Below are 20,386 nucleotides of genomic sequence, written 5' to 3'. Positions count from 1 at the left end.
ACAATGATCTAATATACTTAATATTAAAAATAATAGAAAATGCTGTCGTGTGGAAAAAAATGTGGAGGGATTTTCCAGTGCTTGAGTTACCATGAGGAAGACCTTACGCCGCTAATTCACACTCACTCACGAGAATGTCACATGACGGGAGTGTGTGTGTTTGTGTGTAGCTCGCTCTCGTCAGCTGTGCAACTGAATGATCATGGCGGATCCGGAAGGAGAGTCACTGGAGTCATGGCTGAGTGAGTTGTGCTAAATCATTAGCAGAATACAAATTATACGTTCTCTGTAACGTTAACGTCTCTAAAATAAGCAGTGCAGTACAGATGTTATTTGTGAGCTGTTGTTTCTTTTGTATTGACGTGTGAGGTAACGTTATTAAAGCCATTAACTGACATTTCTCCGACAGTCTTCGCATTTAACGTTATATATGTTGTGCCTTACAAGTCCGCAGAATATTTGGATCTTTTTGTGCCCCTTAAAATCTGGTTAGGCAGCTCACTAGATTTAGTTGTGGTTAGCAAGCTCCTCTGTCAACCACAAAATAATGTCGCTTTTGCATAAAACAGTGACGTTAACGTTATAGTATAGCATAGTTCATACTTCTATAATGTTGGCCTTTAAACGGTTGCTTCTTTTTCAAATAAAACACCACGGTTTGTATAATATAAGTGGTATACTGTAAAATGTTCTTAATGTAAACAGTGTACGTACACATTCTAATAAACTTGGCATTGTTTACTGAAGAGCGACAAATTCTTATGCACTTTTATTTGTAAATATTATTGGATAAAATGTGTTCTTCAGACATTGATCTCTAAATTCGGTGCATTCTGTAGGTATTCATAGCGCTTCACTTTTTCCACATTTTTTATTTTACTGCTGAATTCCATAATGGATAAAATTAATTTACTTCCTCAACATTCTACACACAATACCCCATAATGACAATGTGAAAAAAAGACGTTTTGAAACTATTGCAAATTTACCAAATATAAATTTCACGTGTACAAACTAGTATTCACAGCCTTTGCTCAATACTTTGTTAATGCACCCATGGCAGCAATTACAGCCTCAGGTCTTTTTGAATATGATGCTACAAGCTTGTCACACCTGTCTTTGGGAAGTGACTGTGTACAGCCATTTTCAGATCTCTCCAGAGATATTCAATAGGATTTAGGTATGGGCTGTGGCTGGGCCACTCAAGAACATTCACCGAGTTGTTGTGACGCCAATCTATTGTTATTTTGGTAGTGTGCTTTGAGTCATTGTCCTGCTGGAAGATGAACCATTCCCCCAGTCAGAGGTCATGAGCACTCTAAAGCAGTTTTCATTCAGTATGTCTCTGTATTTCTGCATTCATCTTTCCCTTTATCCTTACTAGTCTTCCAGTTCATGCTCCTGAAAAACATCCCCACAGCATAATGCTGCCACTACCATGCTTCACTGTAGGGATGGTATTAGACTGGTGATTAGCAGTGCCTAGTTTTTTCCTAACGAAGCGCCTGACATTCTTTCCAAAAAGTTCAATTTTAGTTTTAACGAACAAGAGAATTTTGTTTCTTGTGATCTGAGACGACTCCAGATGCCTTTTGGCAAATTCCAGGCAGGGAGTGGTTTCCGTCTGGCCACTCTACCATACAGGCCTGATTGGTGGATTGCTGCACAGATGGTTGTGCTTCTGGACGGTTCTCCTTTCTCTACAGAAGAGCGCTGGAGCTCATACCGAGTTTCCATAGAGTTATTGATCATCTCCCTGACTAAGGCCCTTCTCCCCTCATCACTTAGCTTAGATGGCCGACCAGCTCTAGGAAGAGTTCTGGTGATTCCAAACATCTTCCACTTATGTATGACGGAGGCCACTGTGCTCATTAGAACTTTCAAAACAGTAGAAATTTTTCTGTAACCTTCCCCAGCCTTGTGCCTTGAGACAATCCTGTCTCTGAGGTCTACAGACAATTCCTTTGTTGCCATGCTTGGTTTGTGCTTTTACATGACTGGTAACCCTGGGACCTTAGACCAGGTGTATGCCTTTTCAAATCATGTCTAATCAACTGAATTAACCACAGGTGTACTCCAATTAAGCTGCTGAAACATCTCAAGAATGATCACTGGAAACAGAATACCTGAGCTCAATTTAGAGCTTCATGGCAAAGGCTGTGAATACTTATGTACATGTGATTTTTCAGGTTTTTTATTTTTAATAAATTTCTAACAATTTCTAAAAATCTTTTTCACATTGTCATTATGGGGTATTGTGTGTAGAATTTTGAGGAAATAAATTAAATTAATCCATTTTGGAATAAGGCTGTAAAATAAAAAATGTGAAAAAAGTGAATACTTTCCAGATGCACCGTACAATAAACACACACTACAATGCAGTGTTCTACTTGTGGGTTGTTGTTTTTTCATTATTATTGCATGGAGCGGATTTAGCCTGTTTGAGAGAAAATTTTGAGAGAAAATTTTATTAACAAATAGTTGACTACATAAATGGATAGTGAGAAGTCTTTAACACTTCTTAAGTAACATGCAGTGACCTTTGCTTTAACAGACACTTAACAATTTGACAAAACAATACATTTCTTGTTTGTCTTGTTTATTTTTTAGATATTTTAACAGGAAATTGTTGTTGTATGATTAATATATATTCATTTGTATGTTTGTCAAAAGAGTGAACATAAGAGCAAATTATGTAGTTTAATTGGCATTTGAAAATGGTGATATTAGTGTATTGTTTTCTTTTCTCTTGTTAGACAAAGCCACAAATCCATCCAACAGACAAGAGGAGTGGGAGTACATCATTGGGTTCTGTGATCAAATCAATAAGGAACTTGAGGGGTATGCTTACCTTTCCTAAGTGGTCGTCTTGAGCATTAGGACACTATGTAAATATGAAATTTGTATCTGTTTTTTGCAGCCCACAGATATCTGTCCGGTTATTAGCACATAAAATCCAGTCACCACAAGAATGGGAGTCATTACAAGCACTAACGGTGAGTTCATCTGATGCCACCAATGAATTTTAGCAAAACCTGTATTTTTAAAATAGTCAGTGGCTGATTTTAGATTGTCTTTTCAGGTTTTGGAAGCTTGCATGAAGAACTGTGGGGGAAGGTTTCATAATGAAGTTGGAAAATTTCGATTTTTAAATGAACTCATAAAATTAGTTTCACCTAAGGTAAGTTAAAGGATAATTACATAATTTAAAGTTGTGCTGTCTATTTACTGCAGCGAATACTACTCATGTAGAGGTTTTCATTTCTTTATAATAATACAAATGATACAATCTTGCTGTGGTTTTTATCTTGCAGTATTTGGGAGACAGAGTATCTGAAAGAGTGAAGACTAAAGTAATAGAGCTGCTCTACAACTGCTCAGTTGCTTTACCAGATGAGGCAAAAATCGCAGAAGCCTATCACATGCTAAAGAAGCAAGGTTGTTTCATGACAAACATAAACACTGATGTGTAAAAGATCTCTCCTACTTATTTTCTGTCTTATGTCTGCTTCTTTCCAACATTTTAGGCATTGTAACAAAAGACCCAGAAGTTCATGTGGATAGGACCCTTATTCCTTCGCCAAAGACCAAAAATCCAGTGTTTGACAATGAAGAAAAGAGTAAGGTGAAGAATCCAAAAAGGCAATATTTAAAGTTTAATATAGTTTAAGTCCGGTTGGCAGTATTTGTGCTATGTTATCACAAAACACCACACATGATAACTTGTTTAAATTGTTTTAATTTGTCAAAATTTCTTCTTAACTTCTTTTAGTGGAAAGCTTTATAATACAAGTGTAGCGACAAAATGTTGACTGAGCTTAAATTGTCATAAGCGTGAACAGTAAATCTAATAGTTCTGTATGAAAAAAATTCTTTCCAGCGTCTTGCAGAACTTCTTAAGAGTAAGAAACCAGAGGATCTTCAAGAAGCCAACCGCATCATCAAGAACATGGTCAAAGAGGTGAGGAGACCATAATTGTATAAAAAATGAATATATAAAGATAAAGAATGTAATGTAAAATGTAATATTGTGTTTTATTTCCATTTTGTTTAAATTAAAAATAGTTTTTAATAAAAGTAGTCATATTTTTGAGGAGTCACACCACATGACATTTTCTGATAATTTAAGAGACATACAGAAGTGACCTTGACACATCTACAGGGATCTGCTGTGATGTAATATGATTTTTTTTATTTGAATGAGTGTTGTTGTTTATGTTGTTTTCTCTGTGTGTGGAATTGTTTTTTAAAATATTTCTAAGCTGTGAAGCAACTTTGTTAAAAACATTTCAAATTCATGTGAAATCAAAATTTAAAATGTTTATATTGTTAAGCTGTATAAATATTTCTTCCAAGTTAATCAAATGAAGAATTTTTTTTGTTGTTTTTTTTTTACTTCAATGAAGTCTGACCATTTGATTTCATGTTTGGTTTGGGAGTCCTTCTTTGAGGAATTAAGTTTGATGGCTTAAGCCATAATATTCTTAACCACACCCACTAAGCAGTAGTTAACTTTAAGGGGATGATGCTCAAAAAAAACCCCCGCCTTTACTAAGTAATGCACTTTAGTTGGAAGTACATCAGCATACTGCAATAAAAGTCTAAGCAACTTTTACACTGTTACATGAAATTTAATTATAAATATATCAGAAATAAAATTAATTTTATCGATTAAATGCAACCTTATGATAGAAAACGTGTCATTGAATTCATTAATTTGATTTATTTATTTAATTATTGAATTGTTTATTTATCTATTTTTTCTCCTCTGTCAAAGCCTTTATCGCCAGAATAACCAGAACTGAAAAATACAGCTCAGTGCTTCAACTGAATCTCTGCATCAGAATAAATTGAGAAGAGATTATATAAACATAAAAAGCATATTAAATACAAGTGACCGATCTCATATTTAATGTTTTAAACAACTTAAATATGGGGGAAAGGATATTTCATCTTTCAGCATAACAGACTGAAATGAAACCAATGTACTTTTAAAGTATATGCAAAGAAAAAGCGCATACAGAACATATACTTGTTTCATAATTTTTTTTTTTTTTTTAAACTTGATGACTTTCCTTTTTAATTAGTATTATTATGCAAACCGGCACACAATAACCTGGAATCAAATCTCATGTAATTTTGAATTAATTAACATGCATTATATCTTTATTGTTTCGTCTGCAGTTGACAGAATTCATTTGCATTCATCAAATATATCATTCCTTACTCGACTTTCTTTCAGGATGAGGCTTTACAGCAAAAAGTTTCCAATCGTGTCAGCACCCTAGAGAAGGTGAACAACAGTGTGAAGCTCCTTAATGAGATGCTAAGCCATTTCAAAACGGATGAGTCAACACAAGAAGACAAAGAACTTTTAAAGGCGAGACACTTGAGTTTCTATCTAGTCACTTCTGGTCTTAAGCTGCCATTTAAATGTGCAGTAACTGACTGTGTGTGACTTGTATTGTATTCATAGGACCTTTATAATGACTGTGACAACCTTAGAACTGCTGTCTTCAGACTCGCCACCGAGACAGAGGATGATGACAGTGCCTTAGGTAATGCACATCTGCCAATAAAACTAATATTAGTGTAGATCAAAAAGAACTTCCCCTCTTTACTGTGATTAACTTTGCCATCGTCTTGTTTATAGGTGATATTTTGCACGCTAGTGATGATCTCTCACGAGTAATCAACTCCTATAAGAAGATTGTTGAAGGACAGACCATTGTGATTGACGTACCAGCATCAACACCCTCAGGATGTATGTATTGCATAATATATTAGATCTATTACACTTTACGCTTTAAAAATATCAATTTTAGTATACTGCATTTGAATTATCCAAAGTGCTTTCATGGTTCATCAAATTAAAGAAGCCTGTTGCACAAAGCCAGTTTGGGTTTTTACCTAAGAGAGTTTGTTTATATTGTGCACAGTAACATGCGCTACATGACTAACATGCTCTAGAGCAGGTTTTATTCTGGGCTAATGCAAACTGGACCAATCAACTATGAGTAAAGTAACCTATTTCTGTTGCAACAAAGCCATTCCCAGTCCCAGAGCATCTTTTTTGCTCCAAATTAAAGTTTTTTTTACACTAAAAGCATTTTTGAGTAATTTTTTATGTATTTATAGTATGCTATTTATTGTTTATACTTGTATTTTATTTAATATTATATATTCAAATAGATGTGAATGGTCAATTAACATTATTAATGGCTTTACATAAAACAAAATGACATGAACCTACATTATTAAAATCAGTGGATTGATTTGCATTGATATAATAATACTTGCCTGAAGTTGCGTTTTCAAACTTCTGTTGCTTTCTGCCCTTTCAATGAGATTATATTTATAATATATTTGATAATGGTGTCTCGCAATCTTCAAAAGAGATGTGAATTGCACTGACTGAAATCATTAAAACTGACCCTCTCATGTGTACTGTGATTGGCTGTTTGCTACATTTGTCTTACTTTTAGCTGCATGCTATTCAGAGTTATTCACAAACACAACGTTAAACATCAAGTTGGACAGAGACAGTTTATATAAAGTGTTGTGAATTCATTAAAACTGATGTTAGCGATGCTGGATTTGTTTGTTTTGTTAATGCAGAAACTTACTCTGCAACCCAGATTTTGATCAACTTGTTTTGTGCAACAGTCCTCAAATTTTGAAACTGCAGTTTGATATGTTTTTAATTGATTGTTTTTTTTTGTTTGTTTAGGTATCAATGACAGAAGCTCTTCTGAGATCTTGATTGATTTAGCAGATTTGGGATCAGGAACTCCTTCACCCCTCCGCCATGGCTTGACTCCACCTCAGCACTCAGATTCTCCAGCAGCTGACCTTCTCACTCTTACGTCTTTAATGGGAGCTCAACCTTCCTCTTCCAACACGTCATCAGGATCCTCAAGTTTCCAAACCAGTCCTCCATCAAGCCAGCTTCCCAGCAGTCTGTCTCTTTTAGATGAAGAACTTGGCTCTTTTGGTAAATAATTAGGAGTTTTTTCATGGATGATGGGTATATTTTTAAGGATGTATTTAATATAAAATTCATAGACAGTTTGGGGTTGACATTTCCACATTAAGCACCACCAGTGTTGCCAGATATAGCAGACTTTTGCATTTCAACGAAACGCACAAAAACCACCCAAAATATTAAGATTAAGATTTTACTTAATTATAATTTATTTAAATCAGAATTAACCTAGTTTAACTAAAGTCATATATTTTAACCATACAGCAACCAACACCCCTCTCACCCACACACTGCACTTAATGTTGGAGTGTTTTACTTTCGAAATGGGGTATAAATTCATCCTATTTGCTGTTTTAAATTCTTTTGAACATAATTAGGTGCTGCTTGTCAATTGAATAACGCATCTATGATTGTTCTTGCTGTCAGTTGTGAAAAAAAAAAGATAGAAAAAATGTCATGATCAAGCACTGTTAGTTTAACTCTATGGTTTCACTGCAGGCGCTGTGTAATGTGCGTGCACGCGAAGGGGAGTCAGATTTTCACACAACTTTCCTTGATCTCTTTTTGCCGGTGGGCCCACACGGTTTGCGCCATGCACTGGTCACTACTAACTGAATGGAGTAGGAGCAAACAGTTTTTCTTATTTTTTGCTTAAAAAGTTGTATATAAAAGTTAAGTTTAAAAACCGCCCAAATTTTATCAACCCGCCAATGCTATTTTTTTACCTGCACAATTAAATTCAAAACCACCCAATCTGGCAACACTGAGCACCACCAACATGTAGGCACCCCAAACTTTTGAATAGTAGTGTAATCTTATAAATGTATATGTGTATATATATATATATATATATATATATATATATATATATATATATATATATATATATATATATATATATATATATATATATATCTTTAGGGTTAGTTAAGTTTACAGAAATGAATCTTAGAGCTTAAAATGAACACTACTTTTCAGGCCTTGGTAGTCTGGATTCAAACTCAAGGACATCTGCAGAAAAGACTACAAAGGAAGCTCAAAGCAATCAGTGGATTTCTTCACAAGTAAGACTAGTGAACATAATTAAAACAATGTTGTTCAGAAAATCCGCATTTTATTTACTATTCTCGTAAAATGAGTATTAGTAGTCATTTATTTGTCTGTTTTATTATTTTTTTATTATTTTTTTAAAGTCAGGCTTCTGTTAATTGAAATAGATAACTATTGATTATTAGTTTTCTTATGGTTATTTGATTTAATCTTGATTTTTGAAAATAGCAGTGATATTTTAGCAGTGTAAATCTCAAATGCAAAAAAAGCACATAAATGCCAATAAAAACTGCACATAGATAATAATCTTTTATTTATTGATTTATTGATTTATTTTGCTTTTCTTTTCATACCATTCTTTGTTTATGATGTTTCACTAAAAAGAAAAGAGGAAGTAATTTTACTTCTATGGACGCAGAAAAAAAGATGAAAACATTTTCTCATACATTTTTATATTTACATTTGATGTAATATACCTCTTAAATATTACTCACTCAAAGGAATAAATAAATAAATATGGTGTTTGTTATATTCCTAAAATTGTGTGTGTGTGTGTGTGTGTGTGTGTGTTTGTGTTTGTGTTTGTTTGTTTGTGTATTTGTTTTTATATAACAGATTTCAAATCCAGTGACTGACTTCCTCTGCAGCTCTACTCCCTTAAATCCTCCTAACTCAGCAGCACCACCTACATCTAAAACTACCTCAATAACTGACTTTGAAAACTCTCTCCAACAGAGCTTCAAAGATCTTGTGCTGCTGGACCTGGACAAGACTAAAAGGTAAAACCAATCAGGGAATTCAAAGTAAATGTAGTAGTTCATTCTGGGCATTTCATTCTGTCCATGATTTACCCCCTTTATTAAGCAGTATAAACTATTTCATCTGTGAAATAACTGCTGAAAATGAAACTTTACAGGGAACAAAATTTTTTAGAGTATTGATGTACATGGGAGTTGTATTTTTAACAGAAAAAGAACTTTTATAATAGCATTCATGCATGGAAGGAATTAAGCATAACACGCAGACTCTATTATTAGCACTTTTACAGTAGTCATGAATGAGCTGCAAGTGGTGTTTCTCATTACATTTAAATACGGATAACTGTTCTTTCTATGTAAATCAGCCTGTCCAATTATTCAAGCTTGAGCAGCAGAGAACTTGCAGCTGGGAAAGAGAACATCCATCCAGCATTAAACACACTGAGTCTGTCTGCTGGAATTACTCCATTGCCTTCTGCTGGAAGCTCTGCCAAACCCCAGAGCTTCGCCCCGGACAGCCCTGTCTTCAGATCCCTTTCTCCTACCCTACCCAGCAGTCAGTCATCCTCAGGCTCGGACATCTCCCTAACCAGCGTCTTTGTCCCGCTGGAGGCCATTAAACCAAGTAAGTCCAATAATAAATGTGGATGCTGTTGGTAGAAAGGATGCTGTATTCTATTTTTAGAAACTATTCAAGTTATTTCAGACCATAAAGAGGAATGTCAATGCCTGAATACAGCTATTTATTTTTCAACACATGCTTTTATCTCAGTGTAGCTTTGGATTACATGACTGACTGTGGAATAGATATTTTTCTAATTTTAATGACAGATTCAAAGTCCTGTCTTACACTCTTTTTGAAGAGATGTCTAACGGTGATGATTACGTTTTTAGCAAAAATCAATTGATTGAAGAGTTGACATCATATAAAATAACTTTAAATTTTATTGTCATTAAAATGGCTAAAGAAGCTGGTGTGGCATCAAATGCAAACAAACTTTCTCTGATTGGATATTGAGTTTAGAAAGAAGGTTATTAAAAGGAATGTGTGATGCTCTCATTTTGTTATCTTATCTGAGACTATAGATAAAATAGATATAGAAAATATAAAAAAATACTTTGTATTTTTTATAACATTAGCCACCTGGGATGAGGAATGCAATCAGCATTAAAGAGCCCATATTATACATGTAATAGGGTCATATCTTGGTTGTAAGGGTCTCCAACAACAGTCTAATATGCATGCAAGGTCAAAAAACACTTTCATGGTCTTATAATCTGCATTTATTTTTACCTAATTATTCCAGCGACTCCTGTATGAATCGTCCAGTGATTCATTTGTTCCCAAACCCCTCCTTAGCGCGAAGCTAATCTGCGCTGATTGGACTAATGACAGCCTGTTGCGATTGGTCGACTGCCTTCAGTCAGAGAGTGAAATCCCCAACAGCTAATCAGCAATATAAAAGTAATCACAGTTCATACACGCTCAATAGTGTAGGCGTGGATTTTATCTGCCAGTGGGTCAATGTAAATGCAGTGGATGGACTTGAAAATACAGACGACTAACTATTTTATTGAGCAAAAACTCCAAAAACGAGGAGATCTCCTAGCTTGTCTTACTCTGCTCTTTTCACAGACACACACACACAAACACACATATTGCCCTCGTCCTTGCGCGCACACACAAACACACACACACACACACACCTCCGGACGACAGCGCACGCACACACACACGCACACACACACTACCCTCGTCCACAGAGCTCCGTAAACAAAGCAGCACGCGTCGTGTTTTTAACGTGACTTTGCACGCGATATGAGAATATAGCTAGTTAACCTCATACAGTATACACGGTTACAAGTAACAAATCACAACTAAATACATTTGCAAGCTAGAGTCAACGAGGCAACAACTTTAATCGCACGTACTTACACTTGAGAAATGGAGGAAGAAACCCATCCTGACATCCATCAGTAAGTTACTTTTTACTGATCCTTCCTTTAACAAACGCTGATAAAGTATTCTTTGTAGCATGTAGTTTGCAGAAGTTTCCAGTAGTTTCCAACTGCTTGGTTATAATGCTGAGGTTTCATCTTTGGGTAGAGACTCGATAATATCCATCTGCAGTGTGACCTCAATCGACCGGCATGTTTGTGTGTGTGTGTGTTTGTGGGTGTGTGTGTGTGTCGGGGTTTCTATGTCAGAGGGCGGAGCTGCAGGTTTGAAATCTCCCGGGTTTGCGCGTGCACGTGGTTTTGTTCGTATGTCATGGCGAAACATCTAATGACTCGGCATCAAGGCGACTCGTTTGAAGCACTATGAGTCGACTCTTTTTTGGCTGAATCAACCGTTTTAAACACTGTACTCTTTTTAAGATTTAAGCCTTATCTGGATACTTCACTTCACTTAGAGCTGTGTTACAAACTACATAGAGGGGAATTTTCAAAAACCCATAATATGGGCTGTTTAATGAATATTCAACATTTTATGCAAGCTCTTTTTGTCTGAAGCAGGGGTCACTTTGTTTGGCCCTGGAGAGGCCAATGGATATCTCCAACTGTGATCAAACACACTTGAACAAGCTAATCAAGCTCTTACTTTAGCCCTCTAGGACCAAGTTTGGTGACCCCTGGTCTAAAGGGATAGTAGAAGCATCCTCCACTTCTTCCATACTTATATAAGTTTTTTTTTTTTATCCTGCTGAGAACAAAAGATCTTTTTAAGAATGTTGGTAACCATGGGGAGTATTATATAAATATCCTAACTTTATCATATCCTATTTGTTTGGTTTTAATTATGAACAAATTTAGTAAAAAAAAAAAAAAAGCTTTTACACAGGGTGTCCGTGGGGTCTTAAAGTATTGAAAGTTGATAAATCAATTATGAGAAAATTAGGGCCCTTAAAAGTTATTAAAAAGTCTTAATCGTGTTTTTACAAGGTCTTAAATTTTCAAGCATTGTCCAAAGTGTTTGACTCCAAAAAGCATAAATATTTTTCTTTTCCTCCTAATATTAACAACAGCGTGCTCGATCCACGCGATTGGTTCGGGCCGGGGCGTGTCCGGCCGAGCTCCTCCATCCGGGTGATGTCACGTAATTTGTGACAAATACGGAAAGGTAATGTGACGCTCTTCACATGTAGCGAAACCTTAGAGCAAAACAGACAGCAAAATGGGAAAATGTAAGTTTGCATATTCCTGGTTGGAGAAAGAAGAGTTTAAGCAGTGGCTGAAACCTTTCGCTAAAAACAACCACATAATTTATTCTTTCATGCTTTGTTACTTCCAAGCTTATCTAAGTTCTGTTGTTCAAGGTTGTGCACCGTTGGTTTATTTAACTTCAACTGTATATTGTCAACTGTTTATTAAGTTAATGGTTTGATACTGATTAAACTTGAAGTGTCGATGAGGTCTTAAAATATTCTGAGGAGGTCTTTAAAAAGTTTTAAAAAGGTATTGAAATTACTGCTTTTTTCCAGCAGAAGGATTCCTGCATATACCTTGTTACATTTAGCTATAGTTTCCTAAAAGTGTTATCTTAACTACAGATAGGAAGGTGCTATTACAAAAACATCTCAACTTGACAAGAAATCTTAAAAATTGTCTTAACTTTAGGGCAAACCAATAGCTGTCATTACTTAAAAAAATTGAAAGATAACAAATAAAGGTGCTTACAATTGCATTCTCCAGCAATAGCACTACATTTATTGATTTACAATGAAGAGGCAAGAAGTTTAATAGTGGAAAGACTCTTGGAGGACCCTGAAGATGTGTTAAACCTCAGTGACAAAAACACTTATAAGCAGTGTTGGAGAAAGTTACTTTTGAATGTAATGCATTACAATATTGAAATACTCTCTCTGAGATGTTCTGATAATCTGAGATGTTCAGTTCAGCAAAAGATTTGACTGTGTCACTGCATATCATGCAAATTAATATAATACAAAACAATATAACTAAAACAGTCACAATTGGACAGAGCGAGAGTTCTTCTGTTAAACTGAACAGTCGCATCATTAAATGACATAAGCGTGCTCGGGCTCTGGTTTGGAAGGCAAAAAATGCAACGTGAGTTTGGGCTGAGGGGGGACGAGGGACAATCGAGCCTGGGCATAGTTCAAGACAACCGTGCCTAGTGTGAGTACACCCTAAGATAAGAAACTTTCTATAGTACTCTCCAAGCTTACAGAAAAACTAAATTCATATGGGTTAGTAACAACTTAAGTATGAGTACATTGTGTATTCAAATATTGGTTTTGCATGAATTGTCACCCAACATAAACGTTGTGTATCTGCAGTCCTACTTTTCTGAATGAGGAATATTAAGTATTGATGGCTATTATTTCTGCTATAGATAGATTATTCTTTACATGCTGGTGCAGAATGCATGTGCTAGATGGCAGTCTCTCTTGGTGTTCTCAAACGTAGCTTTTTTTTAGGCACTCGACTCAAAAGACAACAAGGTCTTCTTCAGCCTCAGGCTCTTTAATGATGACTTGATGCGCCTCTGTCGTTAGGGCTAGTGATGTTTTTCGATTATGTTTTCACAGGTAAGGAGTGTCCAGTGACGGCTTATGATAAGGATGGTGTTCGCGTGTTGTTGCACTTTGCTACTGACCACCCAACAGGCCGTCCTGATGTTCTGGTGATTGTGGTGTCCATGCTGAACACGGCACCACTGTTAGTCAGGAATGTAATGCTACAGGCGGCTGTGCCAAAGGTGAGGGCAAAACACTTTACTATGCTCTTTTTTTTTTTTTTTTTTTTTACAAGCTAATAGTACTTTATAATTATTTTGTGACAGATGAGCTTTTGTACTTTTAGTTACCGCTCTGATTTATGATTGACAGTCTATGAGAGTGAAGCTGCAGCCCCCTTCAGGGACAGAAATGGCCCCCTTTAACCCCTTCATGCCCCCCAGTTCCATCACTCAAATCATGCTGCTGGCAAACCCATTGAAGGTAAAGGCACTTACACACACACATGCTAGGAAAAATCTGACATTGTGTTTCTGTGATAAATATTGCAATATATTTACAATTTTACCGGATGACTTGAAAACTGCTCTTTTGAAAGATTGTATTAATTTCGAATGATTGAGATGATTCTTTTGCCAGAGATGGGTTGTGGCTGGAAGGCCATCCACTGCGTAAAAACTTGCTGGATAAGTTGGCGGTTTATTCCGCTGTGGCGACCCCGGATTAATAAAGCGACTAAGCTGACAAGAAAATGAATAATTGAATGAATGAGATAATTCTGTAGAGAAGTGAATCATGCATCAAATGCAACAAACAATTGACAAGCGAATACAAAAAAGCAAAGATAAAAGTGAAATAAACTGTTTTTGAGGCAGTCAAATAGTATTTGGGTTAAGAATTGGAATAATCAAATATAAAATAACCATGCAAAAGTCTTTACTGTATAAATAATTCAATAAAATTATTCTTTACAGTTACAAACCGTATAATTTCTTGTGACTGCAATCCTGCAATGTGACAATTGCCGATGTGCACATTGTGATATTAATACTGAAACTTATTATTGTGCAGCTCTAACACGCACACACACTCTTTGTGAAACTTCTTATGATTATTATACTGTACAAACTTCATAAACATTTTATTCTGCATGATTTCTAAGCTGATTTCCACATGGTACAAAAAACTGATCTTGTTTATGTATGTTTAATCAGTGTTGAACCTTAAATTTGTTGCAAAGTGGATTGCCCATTTAAAATGTGAACATATATAAAAGTTGTTTATTTGTCAGATTGAGTTCAGTTCTACATAAAAAAGTGTCACCAAAATAAAAAATGGTTCGTTAGGTTTTATTTCATAAAAAAAAAAAAAAAAAAAACATTAAAAAAACTAAACTTATTAAAACATGTTATTGTGTATATATAAATGGGCAATATCACTGGTGGGAACGAGCTACTTCACCAACGTCACTTTAGAGCTAGTATTTGAATTCTAGTATTCTCTAGCGTACTGTTTAAAGTGATGACAAAACAGGTAATGTTGCTAACATTTTAAGATTATAAGGCTGAACAGCATGAAATGCCATAAGTTTAGAAGCATTTCCCATTTATTCTCTGCTGCAATATATCACTATAAGGCTACGTTCACACTGCAGGGAAATGTGAATCAGATTTTTTCGCTCACATGTGACAATGTGAACAGCCTAAACTGCATGGAATCTGATCTTTTTAATTCAGATTTGTGCCACTTTCATATGTAGTATTAAATCAGACACAGATCTGATGTTTCACAATGCTACCGCAGTGTGAACGGTTATGTAGGATTTCATGTGACTTTTACATATTCTTTGAGCGACATGCATAATCATTCTGTGCTGCAAACATTATCTAGCTTACTCCTCAGCAGCATAGTAGAATGGTACACAGCGCAATTACTTTACCACAGAAAGTTGGTTGTTCATTTTGAAAGAAAATTCGAATGCAAAACTGGTGCTTGATAACCAATCTGATTAACGATTGGGGCACGGGTTGATCAGGAAGCTGAAAAGCATCGGAAGAGTGTTGCGGATAGGAGACTCGTGCACAACTGAGCAAGCACATTAATTTTAAGGGGGAACTTTCTCTCCGAGAGAAAAAAGAGCAGGTGCTCAAGCACCCAAACACCTCTTCTGCACATGCCTGTTGTTTATAACAAAGTAAAATAAAAAATAACTCTACAAACAAGGAAAGACCCACTCCACCTTCTCAGTTCAATCTGTAACTTTAATCATTAACCCTTGATGAGTTCTTGACACTTATCAAGTATTATTCTTGACACCTGAGACTTATTTTATGTTTCTAATGATGAAATACACTTTAGTAATAGCAGAACAACCCTTCAGTGCATGAAATACACAACAGGTGTCTGTTAAAAGGGCAATAATCATATTAAGCATAATCTGACAACATGCTTACTTCGTACAGTATACACATTGTATGCATAGTTAGACAATTTGTGCAGTCCTTAACTTTACTTTTGCGCATGCGGGTCAGTTTAGGACCATAATCAGTACACACTGCAAATCTAATATTGGCCACATTTATAACAACAATGTTGTAAAATTATTATTATTTTTTTTTAATCTGAAAAAATCTTGATTTGAACACTAAGCCTTGCAGTGTGAACATAGCCTAATTAACTTCAAAAAAGACAAAGCAAACACTACCAGATTGCTATGGTATAAATACTACGGTTGGGTATCGTTTGGGATTATTTCGATACCGATGCTAAATCGATACTTTTAAAACGATTCCGGTGCCAAAACATTGCCTGAACCGATACTTTTGAGCCACAAAATGGCCACAAAATGGTGGATGACTCTAGAAAAATCTTTTATTTGACAAAATCTTTAAAAAAAATTTTATTTTAATAGAACAATATAATTTAACATTTATTTATTTTATTTTATATAAATATATTTATATATTTTATATATTTTAATTACATTAATATATTTACTTTGATCACTTGTTGGTTAGCATGAATTTAAGATTTGCATTATTAAATTTCATTAGCTTACTACTAATCTGTGAAAAGGCTGTCATCAAAATACTGAACTCCTTTTTTCTAGGGTTGGGGCTTTTAACTATGTTTATGTTTTGGTTATCAGTAATCTAACGATTTGCCTTAATCTAAAAAAGACAATAATATAATTAAGGTGTTCACATGAGTTGCTTTATTTTGCCCTCCCATTCATTTAAAATAATGTTTCTGAAATTTTCACAGTGTTTATTTAAAAAAATTATTATTCTGGAGTCGTAATAAGTTGTATTTCGTATTGTTTATTTCTTGAATAAAAGCAGTTTTTAATAAAAAAAAAATTAAGGTCAGTATTATTAGCCTCCTTAAGAATTATTTACTGTATGTTCAATATACACAACAAAACAGTTACAAAATAATTTGACTGATTATTTATTATTGTGTCAAAACGCCGTGGCGACGCGTCCAAAATTTAGGGGGGGGCAAGCTTGTTGACACGGGGACTGGTGGAAGAGTGCTCTATTAATAGAATGTGATACTGCACGTAAAATGGAAAGAAAAAACTCTGTATTTCGCGACGCATGTGTCTGTGGTCCTTTTAAGTTTATCAAAAATCACTGTTTACATGGTAGTCTAGACTCTAAATCAGAGTATTGTCTTAATCATATTAAAATCGGAGCATTGGTGTCCATGAACGTACTCATTGAAAGTGCCATATGATGTCAGAGACAGTGCATTCCTATGCCTTTGAGCCCTTAAATGTGTCATTAAGTTTGACGTGTTTCCCCCCTTAAAGGCTGATTTATACTTCTGCGTCAAGCACACGCGTATGCTACGGCGCAGCCTACAAGTGGACGCATAGCCCCTCACCGTGGCCGTCGACATTGCTGACGCGCACCTCTCAAAAAATATAACGCGTACATGTAGCGCAAGCTCTGTGATTGATCGGCTTGGTAGCGCTGACAAATGTGGGCGTAGGTGAGAGCGGCGTGAGCATGAAGCGGGTGTTTACAAGTGTGGAGTCCCGTGAAGGAGCTTCGGATGGAGACTGCTGATTTATGTTTAACTTTTGTAAAGCATCTGCTTCAGGTGTCAGAACTCTTGCTTGTAAAATACGCTTAATTTAAGCAAATTTGATGAATGCGATCATGTGTTGATCTGAAAAGAGTCACTCTCGCTCACCGTATGCGCTGTACTGCGTGGGTCCATTCCTAAGCAACAAGAACAAACGCCTGACATCGCCTGTCTGTATTCCTCAAAGTTGTTTAGAATTAAATGTTTGGACATGGTGTGACAACGTGTACCTATGTGTGCCCCCCTTGATGCGTCTTACGTCCTTGTCACAGTACCAGTGGCACCTAAACTAGGCACCAAAATTTATATGCTGATTTGATCCGGTACATACCGGTTACAAAGGTACCGGGGCTACATGTCTCTGGGTTTCGGTACCCAACCCTAATAAAACAGCACTACAACATACAAAATAGAGAGATTGACTTAGAAAGTCACTTACCTGTTTTATAATGATTTGATCAGCTGTAGTTCATCTTCACTAAGGGCTTATTATGCAGTCTCTGTCGCCATCTTGTGGCAGAACATCAACTGTCTTTGCTCTGCTCAGCATGACAGGCTGTTGAATGCCAACACAATTAATCTCCGAAATTATGAATATTTAAAATATGCACTATCCTTATAAATAAACTGCATAATTATAATTTAAACAACTACATTCTCGCCTAAAAAAGCCGCAAAATCAAAATATTGTCTTTAATTTTGCCTTAATAAGTTTGGGTTTTAAAAAAAAAAAAACAATTAAAGAAAAAAAAAAAATTTTTTTGTGTGTTTTACAGGAGAAGGTGAGAATGAGGTACAAGCTGACATTCATTCTTGGAGATCAACCAGTCACAGCATCTGGAGAAATAGACCAGTTTCCTCTAGTAGAAAAATGGTGTCATTTATAGCTGTGTAAGCATTATTATTCATAAAAGGAAATGAAAAGGCTTACTGTGTGTAAGTGAGTGAATTTCAGCTATATCTCAAGAATATTCTATGTCCATGAAAGAATCTTCGAAGCTGGATCTTACATTTCTCCATTCCAGTCTTTCAGTAATCCCACAGATATTTTGAATTGATGTGCTGGTCTTGGTCATCGGGTATTGTTGTCATTAACATGTTATTTCTTAACCGGTCATTTTTTTGTTAGCTGCCAGAGCACAATTTAGTCCATACCTCACCCTGACATGCAGTGAAGATGTCATAGCACTGGACGTTTTTTTGTTTTTTTTTTGTGAAGCAATATACCAGTTGAGTTATTGTTCTTAGTGAACTGTATTGATGTCCTCTCTTGAGTTATACATATTTATTTTCTATTTATCAAGTTCTTGGTGTTTGACATTGCTAGCTTGTCTGGCTTAAAGCCAAATATACACTTTTAACGTTAACAGCAATTCTGCAGATGACAGTAATTGACACAAGGGAGTGTATGAGCAAAAACATGGTGATTTCATTTTTGATTCGCTGTATGCAAATGATCAGTTTTAATTTATTTCCATTTTCACACAACTGGAAGAAATCTGTTTTGAATATAATTGGACAGGAAGCTTGCTTTGATGGGTAAAAAGAGACTTTTGTGGGGACGTTACAATTGCCAATTTTTACATTAAAAAAATGTGACTTATGTTTGCAGGAATGGGTTGATGTAAGCAATGGATGCCTTTTTTGTACTTCTTTTTATTGGTTTTTTTACAGCAGGCACCTCAGTATTGTATTGTTTTGTCGTATTTGATGTGTATGTATGTGTGTTGGTCTGGGGGCATGAGAGAGATGGAGGAGGGATTGGGATGATCATATCAATTAACTCTTAAATTATTTTGAATAAGAGCATTACAGATCTTCCAGTGATGCGCTTTTAGAGTTGAAAGTGAAATCTACAATGTAATATTGTGTATACTGTTTTAAAGATAAATAAATATATTGTTTTAAACAGTTCCCTGAATTTTGTGTCTATCTTTGTTGGCTGCTGTAGAATTTGTCAGGGCAAATTTAAAAGGCTCCAAGGGACATTTTGGAGTGTAAACAAAAATGGCTAACATTAAAGTGCCAAATTAAAGTTTCAAATCACAGTGCTTAAAACAGGTCACTTCGAAGGGCCCTTTGAAATGAAGGGTTTTAAAGGGTACAACTGATGAAAACATCAGGCACCTATGATCTGTTGCACAGTTGGTAATTTGTAACAACATACAAGAGCAATAACGGAAAAAGAGTAGTTAGACAGGACTGGGCATGGGTCAATAACCGATTTCAAGATATACTGCTGTTTGGAAAAGTCAAGGTTTTAAAAGGTATGAGTAAGATTTTTTTTATTTACATTTTTTAAGGACAACAGTATTTTCATCAGAAAAAAAAATTTCAAAGATGCCATTTTAAATTGTAAAGAAATCTATGTTTTGGAAACTAATGAAGACAGCAGAAGTCAATTAATCTTTTGAATTATTTAGACTGATATGTTTACTGTTCCAAACTTTTATAAATATTTCAAAAAATAAAATATTGTTTTCAAAGAGGAAACCTTTTTGTTTTTACCCATACGTTTAAAAAGAAGATATTTTAGAGCAGCACTGTGAAATCGTGATATTTTTGTCCACGGTTATCACACCGTCTGAATCTTATACTGGCTCATGCCTAGACAAGACAAATACATTTTTTTAGATTTAGACGCAAATCGAAACATTACTCAAAAAATAATTTTTAAGGCTTTAAAATAATGTTTCTTTTTCTTAATTTTATTATTTCTCGTCTCTTTAAATATATAAAGTTTGTGAAAGTTGTTTGGTGTCAAGCAATGACAAATTGAGTTTGACTTCACGAATAAATTTAAGTATAATATTTTTTAGCTAATTGTAAAAAGTTTATGAACAAAGTTATAAATTAAAACAAACAGTTCAAAATATTTTTTAATAAATGAAAAACGTGAATAATTACAAACATACACACGCATGCTAAATACAAACATGCATAAATAAATAAACGCTTAGCCGTTTCATGTATGTTTTGTGAGCATCAACTAAGTGCGTTCCAAAGAGAAGCTTTTTTTT

General features: G+C 35.2%; 1 protein-coding gene across 4 annotated transcripts; it reads left to right on the top strand.

The window, feature by feature from the left end:
• Positions 1-170: 170 nt before the first annotated feature.
• On the top strand, positions 171-19,279 carry gga3a (golgi associated, gamma adaptin ear containing, ARF binding protein 3a). Of its 4 annotated transcripts, none has more exons than NM_001089354.2 (17): positions 171-242; positions 2,757-2,841; positions 2,921-2,996; positions 3,083-3,181; positions 3,315-3,438; positions 3,528-3,625; positions 3,881-3,961; positions 5,243-5,380; positions 5,477-5,558; positions 5,654-5,764; positions 6,731-6,994; positions 7,964-8,049; positions 8,651-8,814; positions 9,159-9,418; positions 13,347-13,516; positions 13,647-13,757; positions 18,143-19,278. In NM_001089354.2, the coding sequence occupies exons 1-17, from the start codon at positions 203-205 to the stop codon at positions 18,251-18,253; spliced, it is 2,100 nt and encodes a 699-aa protein (NP_001082823.2). In that variant the 5' UTR covers positions 171-202; the 3' UTR covers positions 18,254-19,278. The 4 variants fall into 4 exon arrangements, 2 of the variants coding, with proteins under 2 accessions (NP_001082823.2, XP_068077807.1); XR_012407338.1 differs by having other exon boundaries at positions 187-242; positions 8,771-8,814; positions 11,820-13,516; positions 18,143-19,279; XR_012407337.1 differs by having other exon boundaries at positions 187-242; positions 11,820-13,516; positions 18,143-19,279.
• Positions 19,280-20,386: the final 1,107 nt, after the last annotated feature.

The sequence above is a fragment of the Danio rerio genome, chromosome 6, assembly GCF_049306965.1.
Source record: "Danio rerio strain Tuebingen ecotype United States chromosome 6, GRCz12tu, whole genome shotgun sequence".
Taxonomy (NCBI): domain Eukaryota; kingdom Metazoa; phylum Chordata; class Actinopteri; order Cypriniformes; family Danionidae; genus Danio; species Danio rerio.
The sequence above is the reverse complement of the archived record's forward strand: the minus strand, read 5'-3'. Positions and strand labels throughout refer to the sequence as shown.

Coding starts and splice junctions, on each gene's coding strand:
- gga3a (NM_001089354.2), top strand. CDS start 203: ATGGCGGATCCGGAAGGAGAGTCACTGGAGTCATGGCTGA. Junction 3,439..3,527: donor TCACATGCTAAAGAAGCAAG/GTTGTTTCATGA, acceptor CCAACATTTTAG/GCATTGTAACAAAAGACCCA. Junction 5,765..6,730: donor AGCATCAACACCCTCAGGAT/GTATGTATTGCA, acceptor TTGTTTGTTTAG/GTATCAATGACAGAAGCTCT.